The sequence below is a fragment of the Lissotriton helveticus genome, chromosome 6 (assembly GCF_964261635.1).
Source record: "Lissotriton helveticus chromosome 6, aLisHel1.1, whole genome shotgun sequence".
Taxonomy (NCBI): Eukaryota; Metazoa; Chordata; class Amphibia; order Caudata; family Salamandridae; genus Lissotriton; species Lissotriton helveticus.
The window spans coordinates 1,443,499,280-1,443,526,673 of record NC_136067.1 but is presented as its reverse complement, the minus strand read 5'-3'; the positions used below and the strand labels follow the sequence as shown (position 1 = coordinate 1,443,526,673).

The 27,394-nt window shown below is 45.9% G+C and overlaps 1 protein-coding gene across 1 annotated transcript in view; it reads right to left on the bottom strand.

Annotated features, from left to right (window-relative positions):
* Positions 1-27,394, bottom strand: part of ALDH8A1 (aldehyde dehydrogenase 8 family member A1) — a 210,333-nt gene that overhangs the window by 104,671 nt on the left and 78,268 nt on the right. Inside the window, exon 3 of the mRNA XM_078649245.1 lies at positions 4,517-4,672. Coding sequence (XP_078505371.1) covers positions 4,517-4,672 — 156 coding nt within the window. The remainder of the gene's footprint in view (positions 1-4,516; positions 4,673-27,394) is intronic.

Below are 27,394 nucleotides of genomic sequence, written 5' to 3'. Positions count from 1 at the left end.
GCACTTTAGCACTGATTAGCAGTGTTCAGAGTCCTACAGCCAACAAAAACAGGTAAGGAAAAATAGGAGGAAGAAGCAAAAGGTTTGGGGATAACCCTGCAAACAGGGCCAAGTCCAACAATAGTCATACATTATTTTATTCCTGCTCAGTTGTGTAATGATATAGAGGAGTAAATACTACACACATGGTGGAAAGCAGGCATTCAAAGGCAAGGGTAGCCTTCAAAGTTTGTGAACACCCACAAACATGGAAAGACTGCAAAGCTTAGTGACCCTGGGACCAGAACCTGATTGAACATCTTCAGCCCAGTGGCGGTTGGTGACATACAGAATTAGTGGGGCAATATACGAACACGCATTAAAAACATTCAAACTTGTCCAGTAGTATTATTTTTTATGTCTAGCACTGAGAAACTACAGAAGAGCAGCCTCACCTCACACAAGAGAACATTGCTTATGCACCACAGCCATTCTACCCCTGGGGCATTATGTAGGGCAATTCGCACAAATGCACGCTGTTCAAAGCAAAAACGCCCGCACGTATAAACAGAAACATGGTGATAGGGACACGCAAACAGATATGTATAAACAGAACACACATATAGAGACAAACGCACACAGACACAAAAGCGTACTGGCAAAACCGATAATGTGTGCTGGGGAGGGGGGACACACCCGAATTTCACACTTAAAGTGTCCTAGTCTTCCTTGAACCCTTTGACTACGGATGTGTTAGCAGCAAAGAATTTCAGATTTGGAATTGCTGTGACTCCACTAAGGCCAGAAGGGTTGCTGAAGCTGTATTTTCATTGACTTTCCGTCACAGTGAAAGACACATGCACATGGACCACTAGTACACTTAAAATAGACAAGGACTTTTCTGAAGCATTCCAAGAATTATTGTCAAAGCGGCCTGGTGCAGCCTAGTTATGCTTAGTGAACCACGCCTAAATTAATCTGTATTTTCAAGCAAATTGAAACGTGTTCACAATTGCAACACATCTTTCGCTCTGAATCACACTATGAAGATGTTCCATATTCTTAACTGTACTTGTGTGTTGGCCGAGCAGCCAGTGTAGAGCACTCCTTGAGCGAGGTTTCCATGACAAACAAAACATCAACCTGAGAGTTGAAAATAGGGTCCAACATGTCTTGACTATGTTTATATATAATAAGTAGTAGATTATCAACATCACAGAAAGATTGGGGTGTGTCCAGTCCTTTGTGGCTGGTTTTAGCAGTGGTCTCAGGTCAATGAGACAGAGCCCCAGCTGGTTATTAAGGGACTCCTGACAGTAGATGGATTACAGGTGATGCTCAGAAGTGCATTTCTGTGTTTGCCAGGCAGAAACGAAAGTGCAGGCGCAAAGTATGTTACTATGTGCCAGTACAGCACACAGACGGGGGGCACATGCCGGCTTGCCTTTGATTCACTGTTTTACTGTGTGTTTTTGAAAGAGGTGTTACAACACAAGAGAACAGTTCAAAGTTGATTAATTGTGTCGCATATGTGCAGAGAGGCCCATATGTTTGTGATAAAAATATAATGAACTCTGTGTGGGCATGTTATAATTACCAACATACCGTAACTGATGTTTTTATTGTTTAGAGCACTACCATAACATTGCTACCTTTGGCGTTTTTTACGTGATGATAAACACAGAAACACACACACATAGAAGTGTAATTAAAAGCCTTCTTTAATGGTAAAGTCAGAATTTAATCACAATTCTGAAAATGCCACCTTTAGACACTCACCCCAGTCACAGATCTGGGTTGAATCCATCATCGTTGTTTAGCTCACTTTGCCACCCCAGCTGAACCACCACTGCATGACTCATGCCAGACACAGGACCTCGCATCGCAAGCCTCTCATTGACAACACCCTCGACAACGATGCAGGATTCTGCATTGCAAGCCCGGCACCTTATTCGGAACCAGCCGGTGCGCAACGCATCCTCGATGTAGGACTTCGCATCGCAAGCCCCCTCCTCGACTGCCTCTTCGACAATGACACAAGACTTCACATCCCACCCTAACACCCCTCAGAACTGACCAAGCATGACGCATCAATGGCCAGGACCTTGCATCGCCTCAACTGCACGACTCATCCTCGAGGTACTCTTGTTCAGTGCCCCTAGCTGAGTCCCTGTAGCCGGCCTGTGCTCCATCGCGGTTAGCCTGAATTTGTGACTCTGTCACGGTCTAGTTCCACTAGGTATCTATAGTTTGCGCTTTGCGTTTGTGGCACTATATTCACTAAAATCTTTATTATTGCATGTCTTCCGTTCTACTGATTTGTTGTTTTGTTCTTGTTTTATTTATTTATCACAATTTACTCTATTTGTATAACTTGATGTGGGAATCTTCTTTTGTTGTGTTTTCACTTTATTACTGTTTGAAGTGCTTCATAAATACTTTAGGCATTGCCTCTAAGTTAAGCCTGACCATCCCACACACACTCTCTCTCTCTCCTTCTCTCTTTCTCTCACTCTGGTTTTGGATGATTTATTTTCACAAATGCGGTGGTATAAAAACCCATATTTAACAGTCATCAGAGAAATATGGGAACTATTACACGGTTGCCTCTGAAATACTGATTTCATCATTAGAATGACAGCCTGCAAACCACTCTCTCAGAGTTTTACCATTCTTTGGGATGCCAGGATTTTGCAAGATGGAGGGCCAAATTATGTGGCAAGATAAAAAAATTATACAGCAAAAAATGCAAATTATGCAGCTCATTCTCTGCCAGTATTTTTCCATCAAGTTTGGCTAGAAACAGCGATTATTGTGGAATCTGCACATATGGCAACGTATGTGGCAAAAAAAGTAAATGCATAATCATGTAATAAATATTGCAGTCCCAGGCTCACATAAATCCTCTGGCCCTCACCATTGACCATTGTTTTATCAACAATTTATTCATGAAAGTTGAACCTAAACATTCTAATAAAATCTGTGCCCATTTTTAACTGGACTTTGAAGAAACAGCTTGATCAACCCAACTACCTCAAAATAAACATGCAACATAAAAATGTGTAATGGATAACGTGTAGTAGGATCCTATATTGCCATCTTGGGGCTATGGTGTCATTTATAAACCACTATGAAGCTGTAAAAGGAGGTGGACACTGGATAAGAAGTAGACTAATTCTCAAATCACTGTCTGGTGCACAGGAATACTCTGGCAAATCCACACTACCTCCTCAAGACATCTCTGTACCCGGAACGACTACACTTAAAGAAGATAGCCCTGCTATAGGAAAGAAGTCTCTGAGACCCCTGACATCTACTTCCATTCAAGGACTGGAACTACTATTCTAGTGTCACTGACTGACCACTTGTTTGCCTGCTCCAAACACTCAAATATAGCAGTACTCCTAAATCAAAGAGGGCCCAACTGACCACACAACGTTTTCAAGTAGTTGAAGAAAATGTTACTTAAAACTTCTTTCGATCTTCTAAGGACCAAAACACAGTGATGAGGCTTGCCAAGAGAAGATAGGTGGACATGAAATTGAAGGGCCTGTTTCACACAAGTAAGCGTACACATTTGTGTGAGGACGCCTCACTCGTGGTGAAGAATCCGCACAGAAAAAATATTGGCCTCTCATACCTTTTTATATGCAGTTCTCTGTCCCAACTGTTGAGTCTCCGTACTCATAAAATAAACTTGTAGTTCAGGCCCCGAGCTCACCCCATTTAGAGTTTATTCCCACTCTGAAATCAGGATCAGCAGGATTTCACAGCAACAGTATCCCACCGGATGGAGCCCTGCCCGGCTATAGCTTCAAGCCTTGCTCAGCTGAAGGATTTTAAGCACCAGAAAGTGACTAATTCCAAAATTAAAACCTTGGACAGGGCTGAGGTGACAAGTATATTCCACCTGTGAAGTGACCTCAATTTTATATGGATATTAGGAAAATATATCTCCGTCCAATTTTTAAGGTTAATAGCCTGTTGTCTTATAAAATTGCTTTTAATTATTTAAAGAACTTGGCAAAAATGACAGTCTGTAAAGGAGTGATTTGTTACATACAGTTGGCAATGACACAAAGGAATGATTTAGCTTACTTAGAAAAACTGAATTATGAATTAATGTAAGCATATCTGTATTATGAACCTGTATATTTTTTAGAATCATGTTAAAATGATGTTTTTAGTATTATGTTTGGATAACACTTAGATTTTGATTATAAATGAATAATTGTATTTTATGGTATGCTTTTATGGACATTTTGGATGATCCGAATAAAGCTTGATTTTATTTGATTTGACCTTGGCCACTACAAAATCGAACGTAGTCCCACTCTGAGGTTTTAGTGCCAAAACTACCGCTTTAGTGGGAACTCAATGATGATGTATCTGACACTCACCGACTTCAGCCTTGGACTCTACCCCACTGGAAATTTTTGGCCTCAAGCTTTTAGGAATAATTCAATAATCAGTGATAACTCCTTTTAAGTGGACCACTTAGATTTATCAGATACTGAACATAGTAAAGAAGTCTTACCGATTCCCACTGGAGTCCGCAGAGTATAATTTAGGCAGCCCATCTGGTCCATCTGAGTACACTCTGTGGTATGGTGCAGGATGGAAGAAGCAAAGAACCGGAAGTTGTAGACTGACCGAGGGATATCCACTGTGCGTGCAAATGTGATTGTCTTTCCTAAATATGTAAAAAAATTGACATGTACATCTATAAGACAATGTCTTAAAGGCGTACGTTTTAAAGAAATTGCATGGCCAATATACACATCACTGTAATCGATTACTAAGGCAAAGAAACAGAATTTACAATGGAAAAAACAGTACCGTACATGTGATATTACAGGGAAGGATTATCCTTCCCTTTTTAAGGCAATCATAATTTGCCAGCATTTAAAGCATTCTAAAAATGTAAAGCTGAATCCAGTTATGACTTTATTTTTTGTTATACCATGAAAATATGTTTCAAACTCTTCCACTGTTGTATCATGTCATAATAGTTTTAAATAACAACATCATCTGCATATACCTTTATCATTACTTTAAAATATTTTTTCTTAAATATGTTCGCAAACACGATAATGTATGTTTTAATCATTTTACCACATTAAATAAATGTGTGCATCTGCTCTGTTTCTAATCTCACTCGTGCTTCAGTCACACAATTACATACATGTTCAAAAGATTTTTCCAGTACAATTACATTTTACTCATGTTTGGATTCTTCATTACCTAGTCTCCTGTAACATATATATATATATAGTGCTTCATCAACATGCATGCAACAATTCTTGTTCCCCTTTCAGTGACGTGTATATTGCGAGGTCCCTCTTTTAGGTTAGTCCTGAAATGTATCATTCTAGAGTAACTGACAAAAAGAGACTGACTGCTGCCCTGCAGGTTTTGAGATCCAGTAATGTGAATGATATTTCTTTAGGAACTCTTGTAAATCAGTGGCTTACTGATCTAGCTACAAATAGTGCAGGTATTACGGCTTTTACAGAAATTATAAAAAAGCTGCCCGTTTGAACGTTTGGGCCTGATTCATAGATGTTTTGGAACGCCTAAATGCAACGTAGGTGCAGAAAAGAGCAAATAGTGGTTCTAAAATGTACCTTTAGATTCACATAATCAGTTTGAAGGTACTTTTCGAAGTGTAAAGGGCATTCTTTTTTATTTTCCAATCTTTATTTCGACCATTTGGTCATAAAAGATACACATACAGTAAAATCACATTAATCTATCACAGTCAATAAAACATCAATGCATGATTTTTTAAAATTAAAAACCCAAACAATACAGGTACTATTAAGAAGTGAGCGATTCTACAATCTACCCAGCATTTTTTAAAAGACGACTACGCGTATGCCAGACATTCGTAAAGAATTTGGAAAGTGCAAAGACAGTCGGGCCGGAAACATCACATTTTAAAATCCTGTACATCAGTGCATATTCCCTGCCACCCAAATTCTTAATCAAAGGCAGCAGCCAGTACTTTCTGGCTGCCTTGTATGCTGGGCAGAAAAAAATCACATGCAAATCATTTTCCTCTTTGTCAGCGCAAAGAGGACAGAACTTGGTAGAAGGGACCTGTGACCAAGTGCTGGAAAAGGACCGTAAAGGCAGTGTGCCGTATCTCCACTGGAGAAATAACTTTCTAGTGAGTATGGGATATACGGGATCAAGAGCTTTCTCAAATGTATAGAGATCCTTAGTTTGCAGGAATATGGAGGAAAGGGACCCCTCTGTCTGGGTAGCTATAGCCCTTACCCTTTTATGTTCGTGGTACAGATTCGCCAAGGCTCTCTTAGAGATTCTTGGTGCTGTATTTGCTGGTTCAGTCCACAATTCAGGGAGCCCCAAGTCTGTGCAAACTGACTGGATGTTTTGGACCCAGGGAATACTGAGCGCCTTAGGGTGTTTTAGTAGTTCGACCAGTTCTGCCCTGTAATCGACGAGATCGTCGCCGCTCCATAGCCTGCGCCAAAAGGCAATGGGTCTTAGACTTATCTCGTCAGCTAGTGGCCGTAGCCCTAAGTCAAGCCTCAAGGGGAGAAGCGGGGTACTGGGGGGAAGTGCGGTGATTTGTCTTAAAAACCTATTTTCTGTACAAGACAAATTCCGACATGGGGTATGGCCCCACAATTCAGCCCCGTATAAGATCGCCCCCCTTGCCTGTGCCTTATATATCTGAATTAGGGCCCCCAATGGGCGATAAGTCGACCTGGTCATCATCCGGGAAATACCCCCGGTGATTTGTACTAGTTTGAGGTTAGCCCTGGTTAGATGGCTCTCCCAGGTCATGTTTTCATTGAGTGTCATGCCGAGATATTCGAACGTGGCTACTCTTTCCAGTCGCGCTTCTCCCAGTAGGGGATTCGGGCGCTGTTTGGGGCTTGGGTTCAATACCATATATTTGGTTTTTGTGGCATTGATTTCCAGCCCTCTATCCTGACAGAAGGCCACAAAGGCATCAAGAATCCTTTGGATGCCCATAGGTGTTTTGGATACCAACAGTGTGTCGTCCGCAAACATTATTGCGGGCACACTGTTGCCATTCAGTTTGGGGGCATCTGTATAGTCGGTGGCGTTTAGATGAGCGATTACCCCGTTGACGAAGAGGCAAAACAGGGTCGGCGCCAACACGCAACCCTGTCTTACCCCTCTGCCCACGGGGAATCTATCAGTCAGCTCCCCCGACCTCCCACACCTCACCTGGGCATAATTGTTGTGATGCAGCCTCTGCAGGGTCAATAGAATATCTGATGGAACGCCCATCCCTGCTAAGATAACCCAGAGTTTTCCCCTGGGCACGAGGTCGAAGGCGGCTCTTAAATCCACGAAAATCGTGTACAGACTACCGCCCTCGAACCTCACTGTCCTCCAGTAGATCATGTTCAGTCTAAAGACCTGGTCCACAGTCGATACCCCTTTCCTAAAGCCTGCCTGATATGGACTGAGGGCGCCCACCTCCTCAATCCATTCCTGAAGCCTGTTCAGAAGAACCCTGCCGAACAACTTCTGTGCTACATCTATCAGGCTAATTGGTCTGTAGTTGGCTGGGAGCAGGGGGGATCCCTTTTTGAAAATCGGGACCACCTCAGCCCCCAGCCAAGTACTGGGGATTTCCATCCCACCAAGGACACCGTTAAAGAGAGCTACGAGGTAGGGCGCCCAGACGATGATCTCCTGTTTGTACAGGTCTCCCGGTAGCCCGTCCAGCCCAGGCGCCTTCCCCGAAGCCAGGCCTGAAATAGCAGCAGTAACCTCGCTCAATGTTATTTGGTCCGCCTGCAAGCCCTGATACACTGTATCAGTTGACACAGGGAGTTCTCCGGACTCAGCGCTATATAGCGACTGGAAGTGGGCTTGCCACACTCCAGGAGCTATATTAGGCTCCACTGCCGAATGTAGACTCCCTGATCCCCCATTCACCATTCTCCAGAAGAGGCGTTGATCTTGTACTGCTAGGGCCTTTGTGAGCTCTTCCCACTGATTTTCCTCCCATTCTATTTTGGCCTCTACAAGAAGCTTCTTATAGGCTTGTCTACATTGCTTAAGATGTTCCCCTCCTTTACCCTCCTTGATTACTCCAAGGAGTTCTGTTTTGGCCCGTCTGCAGGCTATGTTATACCATTGTGCTTTGCCTTGGGACCTCTCTCTTGGCTTTCGTGCTTTACGTGTAAAGTGGGGCGCCGCCGCTTTTATGAGCTCTTTATGGGCATCAAACAGTTTACTCCTTATGTCTGTATTGTTTGCCACACTATCCAGGTTCCCAACAATTTCCAGGATGGGGGTAATCTCTGCATAAAGCAGTGGGAGTTTGTCCTTATTTGTGACCATATGCTCCCACCTAATTCTTCTCCTGGTGTTATCTATAAGGAGTGTGGGATAATTCCCTTCCTCATTGGTCTCTATGCCCTGGGGTGCTGGGTGTACAAGGTCTAACTCGAGGGCATTGTGGTCACTATCCATCCTATCAATTACCCTAAAATCCTGTATTGTTGACCACCTCGCTAGTTGAACCAAAATATAGTCCAAGTGTGACTCCCTTCCATGGCGATTGTAAGTAATTTTGCCTGGTGTATCGGAGTTGGTTCGCCCATTACACGCTCTGAGAACGTACCTTAGCGTGAGGGCAGTAATTTGCAACGCTAGTGGGGTCCAAGCTTTCGGAGATGGCACATCAACCCGTGGTACTGCCCACCTATCTTCTTCTTCTGATAGGAACCCTTCCTGGAGGCCGGGGAGCGGCTCAAAGTGAGAGTTAAAGTCTCCACCCACCACATAATATGAATCAGTCGACAGTTCAGATAAAAAATTCGAAAGTCCATTAAAAGTCGGTGATTCTTTTGCCTTTCCCATTGGCCTTGAATAGATGTTAACCAGCAGGAGGTTGACTTTGTTTGGCCAAGTTAGTGAGACCGCAAGGATGTCATCAGAGCTACATGGGAGCCGTGTTGCCACACAGCCCAGGTGAGCAGCAATCCATGTCGCAAGGCCCCCCGATGGTCGACCTTTGCCTTCCCACCTAGCTGGAATAAAAAAGGATGAGTAGCCTTGGTGCCCATAGTCCTCTCTGGCCCAGGTTTCCTGGAACATACATATGTCACCAGTTTCTATGTACTTTCCCCAGGCCGGCTCTTCCAATTTATTTGCTAATCCCGCAATGTTCCAGGAGATTATCCTCAAATGTTCGGAGGTGGGAGAAGTCCTAGCATGGAGGATGGAGGGGGTAATTCCATGGTCCACTTGTGTTGCGGGGCCTGTGGCTGGGGCAGCAAAGAATGCATGTGGCTCCAGGGATCCCGACTCCCCCTCACCCACAGGGAAGGGAGCCATAGTTATCCGCTCGACAGCAACTACTCCATCAGTGGCTAGGTGGGAGGATTCAATTCGACCGTGGTCTAGGGCAGATGAATCATTCAATGGGCCGGAGATTGCATCGGGGGACACAGTGGGGGGATCCAGTGGGCCACAGAAGCCCGGTACCCCTGGCACAGACTTGCAGACGGTAAGTCAGTCGACCCCGTCCAACCCGTTTAGACAGTTGAAGCGATTAAAATCGCAGAAAGGTGTGTCCGGCGGTTGATAGTACGGGCGTTGAACAAAGCCTTTATGATTGCGTCTATAATCCACCCTTGTCCAGTCATCGTGTATTGGGGACTGGTGCCTGGGAGTTGGGGGAAAGAAAAAGGATACTCGGAGGGTCTGTATGGTGGAATCAAGGGATCGGTTCATTCCTCCACAGATATGTCGAACCGTACCCGGGTCTTTAAAAGTTACCAAGATGCAGTCCCCCACTATGGTTTTCCTGGTCTTCCCTAGCCATGGAACCCTTCTGACCATGATGATCTCGTTATTGTATTGGGGTGGCAGGGGTCGGTTCCAGTTGAGCCATTTAATTACCTTTTTCTTAAGGGATTGATAATCCTCGTTTTCTCCTGATCTTAGATGGGGGGCACCAGCTAGGACCACCATTAATCTGTTGGCCTCAGGTGGGAGGTCTGGCCTCCGTGGTCTGGGAGTTGGGCAAACGGGCGTGTATGGGGGAGCATTAACCTGATCTGGGTTTGTATGAGTTGGCTCTATTTGTGAACTATGTGGGGCAGAAACCACCGGATCAATATGTCTGTTACTTTGGTTATTGAGCCGTGCTTGGAATTGGACCGCCATGAGGGGTTGCAGAGGGACAGCAGGTGTCATGCCGCTGGAGGGGGCTTTATTAGCATTAGTTGCGGATTCTAATTTAGAAGGTTCCCCAGCCGAGGAATGAGTTTCCGCTAACTTAGTCTGCTTGCTTACTAGAGTACTCAGAGTGGTAAGAGAAGTTTCTAGTAAGGTGAGCCTAATCTCGACTTTTTTTAAACTGTCGGTAATGGGCTGCAAAAGGGAGCGGAGTAGAAATTCAATGCTTCCCTTAGCAGAAAGTGAATGGTTTGAAATCGGCATGATAGCCTCTGGCTCTTTAGTGGTGGCAGATGTGCTGGGGTTTGAAAGCTTAGGTGGCGGCACTCTCTCCGTAGTTTTCCCCGGTAAGGTGGTGTTAGCGTGTTTTTTGCCAAAGTCCAGATGTGATATTTTGGGTTTCCCCCGCCCCCCTGCTGTTTTCCGAGCCCGTTTACTGGGTGGGGGCCTGTGTATCTCTGCCAAGACGTTTAATTTAGGCTTGCTCTTAATAGCCACTTGTGTAGGTTGGGTTTGGGTTACCAAATTAACCGGGGTATGAGAAATCTCTAGGGGGACTGGCTCTGTGTTTTTGGCAGATGCTAACCCTGAAGTGGAGGGAACTTCCCTTAATAAAACAGGGAAATCCTCTAGTGTAGAATTATCTAAACTACTGGTTAGCGCACCTACCTCTTGAGTGGTGGGGTAGGGGATGATATCTAGCGAGGGCCTAGTTTTCATAGATTCAATGGAGCGCCTACGCTCCGCCCTACGTTTTTCAAGTGAACCTTCCAAGTCCGCCTCTCCTTTGTTGGGTTTAAAGTAGTTGTCCAAAGTCCCAGAGCTAGAAGCACCATCCCTTGAGGGAGTTTCCCGTGGTGGAGGCGACGGCATAGCCTTGATTTAACGCTAAGGGGACACAAGAAACAAGAAAGGGGGCCCGGCCCGGCCTCCTGCGGCCCCGGACGGCCACAGACGGTCCCGCCCTTGTCCCGGGCTTCTCCCGGCGCCCTCCCGCGCGCTCCCGCGCAGCAGGGCTCTCAGCTGTAGATGTAGTAGCGGTGAAGTAAGGGGAGGAGCCCTGATTATGAGGCGTGTGGGGCTGGGCGGGGCGGTCAGGGAGAGCAGGCCAGCTGTAACGGCCAAGGCAACCCGGGACTCCTGGGAGACTGAGTCCGGGTTGCAGCTCGCAGCCCTGTCGCACACTCACCGCCCAGCAGTACAGCACAGACCTCGTTTGCCCCCTTCTGCAACGCGGGACCGGCGCAGCGGGTTCCGCTAGCTGTGATGGCAGGTAGTGAGGGAGGAGAAAAGTCCGTGGTCCGTAGCAAGCAGCAGGCGTCCTTCAGAGTCCCAAGGCAGGTAGGGAATGCAGCCGATTATGAGACGTGTGGGGCTGGGCGGGGCGGTCAGGGAGAGCAGGCCAGCTGTAACGGCCAAGGCAACCCGGGACTCCTGGGAGACTGAGTCCGGGTTGCAGCTCGCAGCCCTGTTGCACACTCACCGCCCAGCAGTACAGCACAGACCTCGTTTGCCCCCTTCTGCGACGCGGGACCCGCGCAGCGGGTTCCGCTAGCTGTGATGGCAGGTAGTGAAGGAGGAGAAAAGTCCGTGGTCCGTAGCAAGCAGCAGGCGTCCTTCAGAGTCCCAAGGCAGGTAGGGAATGCAGCCGATTATGAGACGTGTGGGGCTGGGCGGGGCGGTCAGGGAGAGCAGGCCAGCTGTAACGGCCAAGGCAACCCGGGACTCCTGGGAGACTGAGTCCGGGTTGCAGCTCGCAGCCCTGTCGCACACTCACCGCCCAGCAGTACAGCACAGACCTCGTTTGCCCCCTTCTGCGACGCGGGACCCGCGCAGCGGGTTCCGCTAGCTGTGATGGCAGGTAGTGAAGGAGGAGAAAAGTCCGTGGTCCGTAGCAAGCAGCAGGCGTCCTTCAGAGTCCCAAGGCAGGTAGGGAATGCAGCCGATTATGAGACGTGTGGGGCTGGGCGGGGCGGTCAGGGAGAGCAGGCCAGCTGTAACGGCCAAGGCAACCCGGGACTCCTGGGAGACTGAGTCCGGGTTGCAGCTCGCAGCCCTGTCGCACACTCACCGCCCAGCAGTACAGCACAGACCTCGTTTGCCCCCTTCTGCGACGCGGGACCCGCGCAGCGGGTTCCGCTAGCTGTGATGGCAGGTAGTGAAGGAGGAGAAAAGTCCGTGGTCCGTAGCAAGCAGCAGGCGTCCTTCAGAGTCCCAAGGCAGGTAGGGAATGCAGCCGATTATGAGACGTGTGGGGCTGGGCGGGGCGGTCAGGGAGAGCAGGCCAGCTGTAACGGCCAAGGCAACCCGGGACTCCTGGGAGACTGAGTCCGGGTTGCAGCTCGCAGCCCTGTCGCACACTCACCGCCCAGCAGTACAGCACAGACCTCGTTTGCCCCCTTCTGCGACGCGGGACCCGCGCAGCGGGTTCCGCTAGCTGTGATGGCAGGTAGTGAAGGTAGTAGTGAAGGAGGAGAAAAGTCCGTGGTCCGTAGCAAGCAGCAGGGCATTCAATATGGTGGAATTCTGCTCTCATGTTAAAATGTGCATCTCTCTAAGTTTGATGCAATGGACAAGCATTGATATTCTCAGACGAAGCGAAAATGGGTGACCATTAAAATGCTGTAAGCATGTATGTACGTCTCCAATAACCTGAGACTATTCACAAATCCTTCCAGTGTGGTTTCTCTCCCATTTATATATATAAAAAAATCCCCAAAAGTGTTCAAATAGAGTGTAAAAGACGTGGCGTAGCAGGGGGGGGGCAGTCTGACCCGAGCGACACGAGTTTTAAGGGGTGGAAAGCGCAGGAATTCATCGCCAGCAAACCCCCCTGCTCTTACGACAGCTGCCGGGCGGCAAAAGGCCTAGCTATGCCACTGTGTAAAAGTTCCACAACCACATTATTTGTTGCAGGGGGCTTAAGGGAAGTGGTTAGCCCACATAGAAAATATTTTCCCTGTAGACAAAAACAAGATGTATTTGCTAAATGTGAGAAAGGGTGTCCTTCTGCTCTAACTCTTTTTATTCGTCTTGTTTTGGCTAGTGCAAGATTGCGAGATCTCAGATCACATGTTGGAGTATCGAATTCCATTCTTGTTTGTAGAGTTGCTGGGCCTAGTTTATACAATGCTTTGTGTGAGTAGCAAAGCAATTTGAAGTTTGCTCTTTGGCGCATGGGCAATCAATGTAGTGTCACTTAACAAGCAGATGCAGAGCTATAACTATCCTTATTACAGATCTATTTGGCTGCTACATTTTGTGTTACTTGGAGTCCTGAAAAACGAGTAATCTGTCATGCCCACATACAGTGTTCCCATATTCCAGCCTACTTGTTATGAGGGCTTGGACTATTGTTTTACTCCAGTTAACTGGAATCCATTTGAACAGTCTTGTTAATAGTTTTGAAGTGGCAAAGCATATGCCGCAGGTGGCCTTAACTAGATCTTGCATACATAAAGGGTTATGGATGAGTACTCCCATGTAGTCCCCCCCCTGTATTTGCACCCCCATTTTCTGCATGGTGTGGCATGTATGCTTCCCCATGCAGGAAGGTGCACTGGCTGAGGTGGTCCGCATTTGCGGCTCTTCTAGAAGCCTCACAGACCGTCGCTGTCAGACCACTGAAGGACCACCCACAAGACCAGGAGTCCTAATCTGGCAGGCGGCAGCACCACAGGATTGGCTGTCCTAAAGCAGACAGCATGTTGCACCATTTGCTGTAGGGTGGCCAAAGTTGTAATAAGGCCCTTAGTGTTAAATCACTGTGCGAGCAGTGAGGTCTCAGTGAGATGACCCCAAACGGTTGAATACAGCTCCCTGAGCCACATCAAGGGTCCAGGACCTGAGGGACACCACTTGGGGGTCAGGAACTCACATCAGCTGGGTCCAAGGGCTGAGGCAGGATGTTGGGGAGCCTTTTATGTCCTTGAGGCTTAGGTCAGGAGCACAGCAGACTAGCCTTTGGAGTAACACCAGTGACCTGAGTTCAAGGGTGAAGTTGCTGGTCCAGTTCTTTTTTTCAAGCAGGCAAGAGGGTAGCAGGTCAGCACTGTGGAAAAGTAAATTTTGCCATGTTCTGTGTCCCTACGCGTCCTCCATCATATGTTATCTGTGCATGATTAATATGCATATGTATTCCCCATGTTCGATTAATGACGCAATTACAGTTGTGTCCATCTCTAGTATGTCAATTTCCAGTTCTCGTGAATACTACGAATATCAGGCCTATGTAAAGTTACGTTGCCACGTTTCCCAGTATGCACGTTATTTCATTATAAAGTCCCCGTTCCTAGGCCTCAAAAGGGCCTGGACACCAGATTCAGCTCCTGTCTCCTGAGCCCTCGCTGAGGAGCGGTACAGCCCCCACCTGTATCCCTGACCCTTCACTTACTTCCTGCCTCACAGTGCCCGGTTCAGCCTGGCTCTGCCTCTGAGTCTGCCAAGAGTATGTTATGATTCTAGTTATCAGTCCAGCCCTCCTTCTCTGCATTCCTAAAGCTACTGAACCGCATCAATAGTTTCCGTCATTGTCTAGCCTCTACGTCTCCATGTAAGAGAAATACTGTATTTATGGTCATTTAATATTCTTCATCACGCACTACATGTAGAATAATGCATGCACCAGTCTTAGAATCAAGTTAGCCTTTCCCCTCCTGACTTCTAGTTTATATCAACATGTTCTCTAAACATCAGATACTAGATAGGGTTTAGGCACATGTCGCCCTGACTCTCCAGACTTCAGTCTCTGCTCCTAGCACAGAGTTCGTAGCCCCCAGCTTCTCCTAGTAATACGTCATTGCCAGTTTGCGCGCACCATCAGGTTAGAGGTCCCGGCTCCTTAGGTAGCCCTCTCCATGTTTCCGCCCCATTCATGACATATTCTGTTACGTTTGCATCACATGTCTATGTATACGCCCTGTTACACCTACTTTCACCCTTATCTTTCGCGACTGCTACGCGTCACACCCTTTGCTCCACCCACCGCTCCGCCTATCATATGTACTGTAATGCAACTGTTTTACTATATATGCTTGTGTATTGTTATTAAATGCTAGCACGCTCATCCCAGATCCAGCCCCGGCAGCTGCCGGGCCCTGCCATCCTATTCCTGTGCAGGTTGTCCTGTTCCTGTCCTTTATTCTGTAATAAACCTGCAAACTCCTACTACCCCGAATCTTGACTCTTATTTATTGAGCTATCTGTTATTGCTATGCCTAGTCAAACCTAGATCCGGTATTATTTATTTATATACCACATAATGGCGCCCGAACAGGGACTTGCCCTTTCCCCACGCGTCGGTGAAGCCACGCCGGCCCCCTGACCCTCTGCAGTCGTGACGGAACTCTTCTGCGCACCGGCAGATATTTCTGCTTCAAGTATCCCTCAGGCCCACGGAGGAGACGGAGGAGGCGGTCCAGCATCCAGACGAGACGGTGGAGGAACGCGGCGAGTCCCGACCAGAGCCCAAGCCGAGAGTCCAAGGTCCGAGGTATCCGGAGGCCCACCCGTAACAGAAGTCCGAAGTTCGTCTGTCCGGCGTCGAAGCAGTCCCGACCAGTCTGAGGCCTTCCGTTCTTGCTGCCCGGTGAGTACCGTTGCTGGGGTAGTATCTAGACAGGGTCAATCTAATTGACTCTGGTCCGTGGGTTGGTGGTACACAGACCCACAAAACGAAGTGTCCACTTCGGTGGATGCGGGTCCTGACGTGTCTCTTTATGAGACCGGTAAGTTTCGTACTGTCTCAGCAGTGCATCCAGTTCCTGTTCTAGTCAGTTCTGTTCTCGAGAAAATTCATGTATTCTGTTTTCCGTATTCCAGGTGGTATTCTGTTCGAACTATTATTCACAATGTTCTTCATGTATTTTAATGTCGTGGTATGAGTGTGAAGTAATTATCGTGTTTATTGTGTATTGTATTGTGTCCAGATTATAGTTCAGTCATGCCGCTATTTTCAAAACTTCGTCAGTTAATAACCAGAAAAGGTCTGCTAGAAGCAGCAGTTCCTGTTCCGCCTAGGGACAGTCCAGGTCATTTCATGTATCAGAAGCAATGGCATAAGCGCCATATTGTATCTAGATTTATGGGTAGAGTATACCAAGGAGTTAGAAGAAAAGTATAGATGGCCCGTATCAGGTACGTGGGATGCCGAGTGCATCATGAGAGTAGAAGAGGCATTATGGAAAAAGAAGGCCAGACAGTCACAGAAAGACACCATCGAGTTATGGCGCAAGGAATCTCATAAACGAACCGAAAAAGAAATCAGAAAGTCCGAATTAAGTAGAGAATCCTTAGAGCGAGCCCAAGAAAAAGAATTAATCGAGATAGGTGAACGAGTCAGAACTGAACAGTCAGACAGGCAGAGGCATGCCCTCATTAAGGGTATGTATCCTCTTCTTGCCGAGGGCTCGCCAAAAGCGACCCTGGAGGCATCCAGTAATTTTCCGCTACCACTAGTTCCGACCAAGCTACGTCACAAACCGACCGCAGCTGATATTTTCATTTCGTCCTATTTGGACGACACAGTCCCGGAATATGCAAATCCTGTTCCTGCTCCGCCAGTCCCTGTAAATCAGGCACTTCCCGCTCCTCCAGACACCGGGGCACCCCTTGCAGTACCTGCTACGGTCCCCCAGGTTCAGCCCGCCATACAAGTTCAGTCCGCATTTCAATTTCCCGCCGCGCTAGTACGAAGAGCATCAGTCGATGATTCCAGTTTAGGGGCCGCAGGAGGAGGTCCTCCTGGTACCCCGCCACCACACCAACGTAAAACGTTGGCCGAGTTACATGAATGTGCGTCACAACGTACGCCCAAATATCAGTCCGCTGCAGATATCCGACGAGTCCTTACTGAATGTCGCTATGATCCAGTCACAGGTGATGATAGTATGATTCTATATTCTATACGTGTAAGACGGGTGACCGGGTATTTGGACACCCTACCAGATATGAAAGAAGATCTAGACAGAATATATCGTTTCATCCGTACAGGGAATGATCCAGAAAGTATTAGTGACGTTATGTGCCAAAGGAAAGTTGAAGTCCAGCTCATGCTATTAAAGTTTCTGATTAATTGTCTAATAAGAGAACAAGATTATCCGACCAAAGATCAAGCCGAAATGAAAATCCTGACAAGGTGGAGTGATAATATAGCCGACGGTAAGCATAGAACTATCGGTAGTATAGAGAGTATGTACAAGAAAATCCGTAAGGAAATAATAAGGTTACATGATCAACGTAAGGCAGCACAAGTAAGCGAGAAAGAGAGTGACTCTCCTACAGAGGAGGACGAGAATTCTGACAGAATAGCGTATGTAGGAAAATCTAGATTTCCAGATCGCCATTTACGTCTAGAACACAAGCCAGTTTTTCACCATCCAGCACCAGAAAAAGGTTCTCTAGAACAAGTATTTCAAGCTACCGACCACATTCTGAAATCACGAATCGGTTATAGCGAGTTAAGTACTATGCATGAACAAGAACTAGTCCGATCAGCAGTCCGATGGATTACTGATTCTACCACTTTTCCAGACGAAATAGTGGCACAAATGTTTCTGAAATTGCCCCCAGCCGAGCAGCGACTGGCGGGTATGTATATGATTCAGCACCTCATTACATTGTACGAGGGTCAACATTCTGATCCAGGTCCGTTGCATGATGTCCTGAACGAGTTGCTCCAGTATAAATGGAGAGGTTTAGGTACCGATTTAATTAGTGTCATTCTAGAACAGCGGCACAAATATAGAACGTTCTTGAACCCGCATTTTGTTCATGTCTCACCCCCAGAAGGTAAATCCTTTTACATAGACAGACAGAATCCGTTACGAGAAGTGCATCCAGTTAAGACAGAGGGTGGTGAAATGCAACGAGTATTTGTTTACACCCCGATCACAAAGATGGAACTCTTAGAGATGAAAAAATTAATTCCCTGTCATGATAAAGATCCAGCAGGGTTCCACCGAGAATTGAAAGACATGCTCCGTATGGGAGAATACACGTATCCTGATATTATTAAAATGTTAAAAGTCCTGTTGCCCGCAGGGGTATATGAGAAACTCAAAGAAAAAGAATGGGAGGTGGGAGAGAAAAAGATCGATTGGGCGGTTCTAGAAGCTGAAGACAAGGCACGAGTACCAGGTACCGGTCTTGGAGATAAATGTAAAGAATTACCAGAATTATTAATACAAGTGTTACCTAGATTATTAACCACTAAAAAGGAAGACTGGGATGCAATCTCAGCCTGTAAACAGAAACAAGATGAAGATATTAGTGATTTTTATTCTAGATTTGAGAAATGTTTTAGCATCAACAGTGGCCTCAAGACGAGTAGCGAGTCATACCCTCACCTTTTTGTTACTAAATTAGTCGAGAATTCAAGTCCACCAATTAAAAAACGAGTTTTGAAAGTCGAAAGTACCTGGCAAGCTAATACCCCGTCCCAGATGTTACAGATGCTCCAATATCACCAGAATAGAATCAGAGAAGAGCAAGAACACGAGAGAAAGCGTATGAAAGACACGAAAATGAAAGTACTAGTTGCACAATCTGTTCCACAAGACAGTCAGAAGAGGGGTCCGAATCAAGCCAGTCATCCTGCAGCTCCTGTTAAAGGAAACTGCAATTATTGTAAACAGCCAGGTCATTTTATAAACGAGTGTGCAGTTCTGAAACACAACATAGCTACCGGTAAGACCAAAGAAAGACCACGTCCGCCTAGACAAGAACAAGTTACACAGACTCCTCAGCCACAGAATGCACAACAGACAGTTACTGTACCGCAGCCTATTGCTGCAACACAGCATGTTACACAGCAGATGTACCAGTATGCTCAGTCAGAGTATCCAGAGTATCAGCCATATTCATGAAACAGCCTAGAGAGGGAGGTAGGCTTGCCTCTCATCGAGATACCTGTAGATCAAGAGGGTCCCTATGTTCACAGTCAAGTACTAGGGAAAGACAGAAAGTTTCTGATTGATACAGGGGCAAGTAGGACCACTATAAGTCACGCCGAAGTTCCAGGGGCTCCGCTCTCAGGCTCTAGTAATGTTTCCCTTGGATTTTCAGGAAAGCCTATTGTAAATGAAATTTCAAAGCCAGTTACTCTAGAAGTAGGTCCATTGTCCCGCACTACTGATCTGTTACTTACTAAGTCATGTCCAGAAAATCTATTAGGCATTAAAACACTGAAAGAGTTAGGTGCAGTTATATGCTGTTCCCCAGAGGGAATACGATTATTCCTACGTGACTTCAAGGGTCACTATGTATTACGAGATTTTGATCCAAGATTGTCTAATGTTCCGCAGCATCTATGGGCGCAAGGTCCAACTGATGTTGGGTTTATGCAAATCACACCCCATCGTGTGACTCTCAAGCCAGGTGTAGTGTTACCACGAATCAGACAGTACAGATTGCCACCTGAGGCTGTAGCAGCCTTATCCAAAATTATTGACGAGCTCATGGCTCAAGGAGTAATTGTAGAAACTGAATCCAATGTATGTAATTCTCCGATCATTCCAGTCATGAAACGTACTGATCCAAATGCACCTCCAGTATATCGTTTAGTGATTGACCTTCGAGAACTTAATAAATGTATTATTCCCCAGTACCCAGTTGTCCCAGATATCTCTTCCCTATTGACAGCCATTGATTCCGAAGCCACATTTTTTACAGTCATAGACCTCAAGAACGCGTTTTTCAGTGTCCCCATTCATCCAGACAGCCAGTTTCTTTTCGGATTTTGTTTAAATGGAAGGAGCTATATGTTCACACGCGCTCCTCAAGGTTTCACAGAAAGTCCTAGTATTTATAGTCAAGCACTCAAGAGACAACTAGACAACATTCACATGCCAACTGACACTGCCCTGCTCCAATATGTCGATGACCTACTGATCACAGCCCGTTCTGAACGTGCTTGCGAACAAGCATCCCTTACAGTCTTGTATTTCCTAGCCGAGATGGGGCACAAGGTGTCCCCTTCGAAGCTTCAATTCTGTGTCCAGCAAGTGATCTATTTAGGCCACTTACTGTCCAAGTGGGGTAGGCAGTTGACACCAGATCGTATTCAGTTAATAGCGAGTCTTCCTCAGCCCAAGACCCAGAAGGAGGTACGTGCTTTTATCGGCCTTACTTCTTATTGCAGACAATGGATTCCTCAGTATGCATTTCTAGCTAAACCACTGATACAGTTAACGACACAGGAGGCAGCCGTATCGACTGTCCTCCCTTGGACATCTGAACATACACTTAGTTTCAATGAGTTAAAGAAAGCCCTATGCCAAGCCCCAGTTCTAGCTACACCGAACTACAGTAAGCCTTTTACACTTTTCGTCACTGAACGTGAAGGTACAGCATTATCTGTTCTCACACAAGATCAAGCAGGACAATACAAGCCTTGTGCTTATTTCTCGAGCACATTAGATCCTGTAGCCCAGGCGCTGCCTGCGTGCCTCAAGTCAGTTGCAGCCACAGCATTAGCTATCAGACAAAGTGATTCCATAGTGTTAGGACACTCCCTGACAGTACAAGTTCCACACTCCGTGGAAGTTCTTTTAAACCGAACACAAACTCAGCACTTGACAATTGCACGTTTAACAGGTTATGAATTGACACTGTTCCAGCCACACATAGAGATCAGACGCTGCAACGTTCTAAATCCTGCTACACTGTTACCGTCAGTCACTTCGAATCCGGCCACACACGACTGTGTGGAAGTAGTCAACATTACGACAAAACCAAGACAAGATCTGACAGATATTCCATTACCAGATCCCGACCTGACACTTTATGTGGATGGTTCATGCATGAGAACAAGTACAGGAGAACTAGTAGCCGCGTATGCAGTGACTACTGACACTGAAGTTATTGAAACACACCGTATTGACACCCTGTCTGCTCAAGCAGCAGAGCTAGTTGCTCTGACACAAGCCTGCATACACGCCAAGAACCTGAAAGTTAATGTTTACACAGATTCACGTTACGCATTTGGAGTTGTACACGACTTCGGAGTGCTCTGGCAGGAGAGAGCTTTCATGACTTCTCATGGAACCAAGATTCAGCATGGTCTCCTTATTCAAGCTCTGTTAGATGCAATACATTTACCGACATCCATTGCTATCATGAAATGCAAAGCACATACGAAAGTTACTGACACTATTTCCCAGGGTAATGATCTAGCAGATCGCACAGCTAAGCTTACAGCACAGGCTCCAGACATTTCAGTTAAGCCAACACAGACACTTACTCCAGATCCGACTACATGTATGACAGTTAAGGACCCTACTCAAGATGTCATAGATATCCAGTTACATGCTACTCCTGAAGAAATCAAGAAATGGTCCGAACAAGGAGGGGTCCAGACAGATCAGGGATGGTTAACGAAGGGTAGAGCCACATGGTTTCTCCCCGACTCTATGGTTCAAGTCATTGTTAATACCGCACATAGTCCAGCACATTTAGGAGAAAAAGCTATGTTAGACAGTATCCAGAACATTTGGTTCAACAAGCATTTACGAGCTGCAGCCAAGCAGAAAGTCCGTACCTGTATGATATGTTGCCAGTTTAATCCAGGTAAAAGTGTCCCGGTGGAATAAGGTGTATTCCAGCCCCCTGACCACCCTTTTGAAGTCCTCCAGATGGATTACATTCAGATGGAGCGATGTCGAGGTTTCAAGTATGTCCTTGTAGTTGTATGCGCTTTGTCCAGGTGGACAGAAGCATATCCAGTCCCAGATTACACAGCCACGACTACTGCCAAGCAGTTGGTTCGTGAGTTCTTCCCCCGTTATGGACTCCCTAGAGTCGTATATTCTGATAACGGCCAGCCATTCTCATCTGAGTTGATGAAACACGTTTCTCTGTTGTTAGGGTACCAGTGGAAGTTCCATTGTGTACGCCATCCTGAAGCAGCCGGTCTCGTAGAGAGACATAATCAGACCCTGAAAATTCGAATTGCCAAAGTTTGTCAAGAGAAAGGTGTGGACTGGCTAATAGCTCTGCCAGTTGCCCTGTTCTACATGCGCATGGTCGCACATTCCAGATCAGGTCTGTCCCCGTACGAGGTCGTTTTCGGCCGCCCCCCTAACATGTGGGGTACTCCTAGACCTCGAAGTATTACAGATGTTTCAAGTAATATGCTGACAGATTACCTAGCTTCCTTGATGTCTGCCCTCAACTCTTGTCGTTCACAGGTTGCCGCCGCATTTCCAGACAATACCGAGGTGGCACCGCATGAAATCGTTCCCGGATCCATGGTCCTAGTGCGCAATTTTGATCGTTCAAGTCCGCTGGAGCCTCGCTGGAAGGAGCCCCGACAGGTCCTCCTGGCCACCCGTACAGCCGTGAAGTTGGAGGGACGCAAAGGCTGGGTGCATCTTTCGCATATCAAAAAGTTTTATGGATTGAAACCAGTTTCAAAGAACATTTCCGAGGATTTAAAGGACTGCCAAAGTACTATTCTTAAGGACTGTCCCGCAAAAGACAATGATATTGCACCCTCCCTGTTAGAGACAACTCCGCAACAGGAGTATAAGAAAAAGTTAAGGTCTAGTAAAATAAGTCAGCCAGTTTGATTGTCTAAGTCCTCCCCTAGGTGAAACGGTTAGACCGGTTTCTGACATGTATAAAATAGACCCCCATAGTGAGAGAGTTAGTCAAAACTCAATCCGATGTATCGTTTTTCTAAGTTTCATATTATTTCTCAGCATTATGATTTCCTGCACCAGTTATGCATTTTATCTGTATTTTCCAGTTTCTCATGTAAATAAGTCTTCTAATGTTACAGTAGAGCACACGTTTAGTGATCTGCCTCCTCATGAACTCTCTTATCGCCTCGCTATGCGTAACAATTCTTTTATCCGCATGTCACATTATTCACACCAGACCAGCAATGCCACTAATTGTTGGGTGTGTGGTCGACTCCCCCCTTTCCAGACACCGAAGGGAGTTCTGCCACTCTTTCCTTATCCATTTTCACATAATGGTTCGTGTGGAGCATGGTCCACGTTAACGTCATCCTCAACAGATATGTCTTTTCTTAACAGTACATGTTTCCCAGACAAGCAAGGTCTTCCCCACAGAACAGGGTTAGATCTAGAAAATGAAGTTTACAATTTAGGTAATTATTCTTCGAATTTTATGGTCCTGAATGTTCAGTCTGATACTACTCCAGACTTACCTGCTATTTCAGTACTACCAGTCAAAGGCGAATTATGTGTCCGAAATAATGGTTCCGTACATATAGGACATAGCGATTGTACTACTATTGTCAAGTATAGTGACAGTGGGAAATCTATTTTCAAAGCTTCACGTCATTCTTATTTTATTTGTGGTCAGACCGCATATGTTCGTCTGCCCCTCGATTGGGAGGGAACCTGTTACATTGCCTTCCTACTGCCACCTGTTTTCCTAGCTCCATCTGATTATCACAGAAACACACATCTAGTACACATTAGACATAGAAGGGAGTCCCCGATTGTCGATTATACTGAAACTGCTCTAGAACAGTATACAGATTTCAATAGAGGTTTCTTCTTCTTTATAGGACCTATCCAGAATAGTAAGCTAATCCGTAGGTTAACAAGAACCCTTGAAGCTGTAGTAAATGAGACTGCCTCTGCTCTAGGTAACTTAACTGAAGAGCAATCTGCTATGAGATTTGTCGTTTTGCAAAATCGTCTCGTCCTTGACGTCATACTGGCCGATAGGGGCGGGGCATGTAGAGTCATCGGATCCAGTTGCTGCATTTTTATTCCAAATAACGCGCCGTCTGTTTATTCAGCTATAACCCGACTCCATAAAATTGCCCATCTGTTACACCAAGATCCAGGCACCTGGACATGGTCCGGTTGGTTCTGGAATATAATTTCCGCCTGGGGATGGAAAGTATTGTCCTTTCTAGGTATTGCAGTAGCGATCATATTCAGTTGCTGCCTCTGTATACAATGTGGCCCTGCGATTTGCGGCATTTGTGCTACCTCTTGTATTCCTAGTCCCAAGCCCCGTTCTAAATCCCGTTCCAAGAAAATTCGAGACGAACAAATGATACTGTATGAAATGATAGATGGTATCATGAATATTGATGTTTCCTGATGGAAACGTAGTGACAAGGAGGGAATGTGGAAAAGTAAATTTTGCCATGTTCTGTGTCCCTACGCGTCCTCCATCATATGTTATCTGTGCATGATTAATATGCATATGTATTCCCCATGTTCGATTAATGACGCAATTACAGTTGTGTCCATCTCTAGTATGTCAATTTCCAGTTCTCGTGAATACTACGAATATCAGGCCTATGTAAAGTTACGTTGCCACGTTTCCCAGTATGCACGTTATTTCATTATAAAGTCCCCGTTCCTAGGCCTCAAAAGGGCCTGGACACCAGATTCAGCTCCTGTCTCCTGAGCCCTCGCTGAGGAGCGATACAGCCCCCACCTGTATCCCTGACCCTTCACTTACTTCCTGCCTCACAGTGCCCGGTTCAGCCTGGCTCTGCCTCTGAGTCTGCCAAGAGTATGTTATGATTCTAGTTATCAGTCCAGCCCTCCTTCTCTGCATTCCTAAAGCTACTGAACCGCATCAATAGTTTCCGTCATTGTCTAGCCTCTACGTCTCCATGTAAGAGAAATACTGTATTTATGGTCATTTAATATTCTTCATCACGCACTACATGTAGAATAATGCATGCACCAGTCTTAGAATCAAGTTAGCCTTTCCCCTCCTGACTTCTAGTTTATATCAACATGTTCTCTAAACATCAGATACTAGATAGGGTTTAGGCACATGTCGCCCTGACTCTCCAGACTTCAGTCTCTGCTCCTGGCACAGAGTTCGTAGCCCCCAGCTTCTCCTAGTAATACGTCATTGCCAGTTTGCGCGCACCATCAGGTTAGAGGTCCCGGCTCCTTAGGTAGCCCCCTCCATGTTTCCGCCCCATTCATGACATATTCTGTTACGTTTGCATCACATGTCTATGTATACGCCCTGTTACACCTACTTTCACCCTTATCTTTCGCGACTGCTACGCGTCACACCCTTTGCTCCACCCACCGCTCCGCCTATCATATGTACTGTAATGCAACTGTTTTACTATATATGCTTGTGTATTGTTATTAAATGCTAGCACGCTCATCCCAGATCCAGCCCCGGCAGCTGCCGGGCCCTGCCATCCTATTCCTGTGCAGGTTGTCCTGTTCCTGTCCTTTATTCTGTAATAAACCTGCAAACTCCTACTACCTCGAATCTTGACTCTTATTTATTGAGCTATCTGTTATTGCTATGCCTAGTCAAACCTAGATCCGGTATTATTTATTTATATACCACAGCAGGTCAGCACAGCACAGCAGGACAACAGTTCCTTCAGAGCAGCAGCCCAGCACAATGGCAGTCCTTTCATAGCTGAGTAGTCCTTCTTCTCTACACAGGTACAGAAAAGTATTGAAGAGTTGGTGTCTGAGGTCCAGTATTTATATCCAGTTGTGCCTTTGAAGAGGGTAGAAGCTTCAAGAGGCATGCGTTTGAAGTGCACAGGTGCCCTTCCTTCCTGACCCTGGGTCCAGACTAACTGCGAGGGGCATGCAGGCCTTTGTCTAGAAACAGGTCCCAGCCTATTCAAGTGTAAGTGGGGTTGGGGCCAGCTCCTCCTTCCCATCCTGCCTGCTGGAACACACTCAGCAAAAACAGGAGGTCTGAAGGCAAACAGTTAGTGGAAAACCACGCCAAGGATGCCAGATCTAACAGGGACCACACCTTTATACAAGGATTATTAAAGCATAAACGCAAACAAATCGCTTTGAAACCCTCTGATGCACTAGTGGTGCCAGCTAAAAGGAATACACCAGCATCCCATGATGCCCCCACTGATTCATACATAGAAAGGGATCCGCAAATGGAATCTGGGGCATCCTCTTCTTGTTCATCAACTGAGAATTGACAGAAATCCCAAAGTGTATTACCTAGAGACCACTTATTCAGGGCAAAGGCATTTAAATCATTGTATTTCTTAACATGTGAAATGTTTGCAGAAAATGTACGTGTGAACATTATGCAGCAGGAAAAATTCATTATGCTCAAACTAAAGTTCATAGGTTTAGCCTGTCCGTTGTGCACAGGCCAGGATGGGGTTAGCAAGATGGGCACTTCTCAACATAATTCACGAAGGAAAAGAAACTGGATTTTAGTATGAAATCGTTTAGCAATCCGGTTAATTATATTGCTTATACCGTGTGATCAGCACACTGATGAACCCTATAATTAGAATCTTTTACACAATTGATATCTCATATAATTTGACAACACAGTCCAAACTTAAAATGTCCGCCAACACTCGACTATTCAAAGCCATCGTCCCTTCTATTCCTCAAAACAAGCATCTATGAATTGAACAAAGTGAAATAATAAAAGAAACTGTTGCTGTCACCTCACTTGACATCAGAACAACATCTGCATTTAATTGTCCCTAAAAGGATGTTTACAGAGTGAACTGCTTGGTATTAAGGCAGGGAAAGTATCCAGATTAAGCCATAACATTTAGGTCTTTAAGATCTTGATAGAGCAAGCTTCGCATTGCGACTTGCTCGAGTCATGAACCTCGCCCGTGTGTAATCAGTTAATAAAATTTGTACGTCTTACTAAACTTTATTTTCATATACGAACGAAATAGATGAAGCTTGCATATGTGTTTTCTAATAGAACTAATCCATGTCCCTAAACATGGCAGCCGCTTGGAAAATTGCTTCTGCGCATGCGTCAGTCACACTCACGTGACCTGACGTAGTTATAAGTTTGGTGGGAAAAGGGTGCGCATGCGTAATACACAGCTTTCGTGAGTAACGTGGTGATGCTCTTGTGATCGTGTATATGTTGCTAATGTTTAAACTGCATAGTATATTTTTATAATGAATAAGTTTAAAGTACAAAACCATGATGTGTTTTACCTGCATTCACTTCTATGTTTTAATTTGTTCTCGCTTACTTTTCATGTACTGCGGGAAATGGGGGTCCGAACCGGTTGGGAGCCATACTGAAGGTCGCTTCTACGCATGCTCATGGCCCACAGCAAGTGGCAGCCTTGAACGGTGGAACTCAGCCAGCTGGCAGCCACAAGCAAGATGCTCATGTGAAAGCCACCTCTGACCTGGCAAGATGGAGTCGACTGTCCTCAAGTTGTTACAAAAGAACAGTTCTTATTGTATTCCATGCAGTTTCTCATGGGAACCCCAAT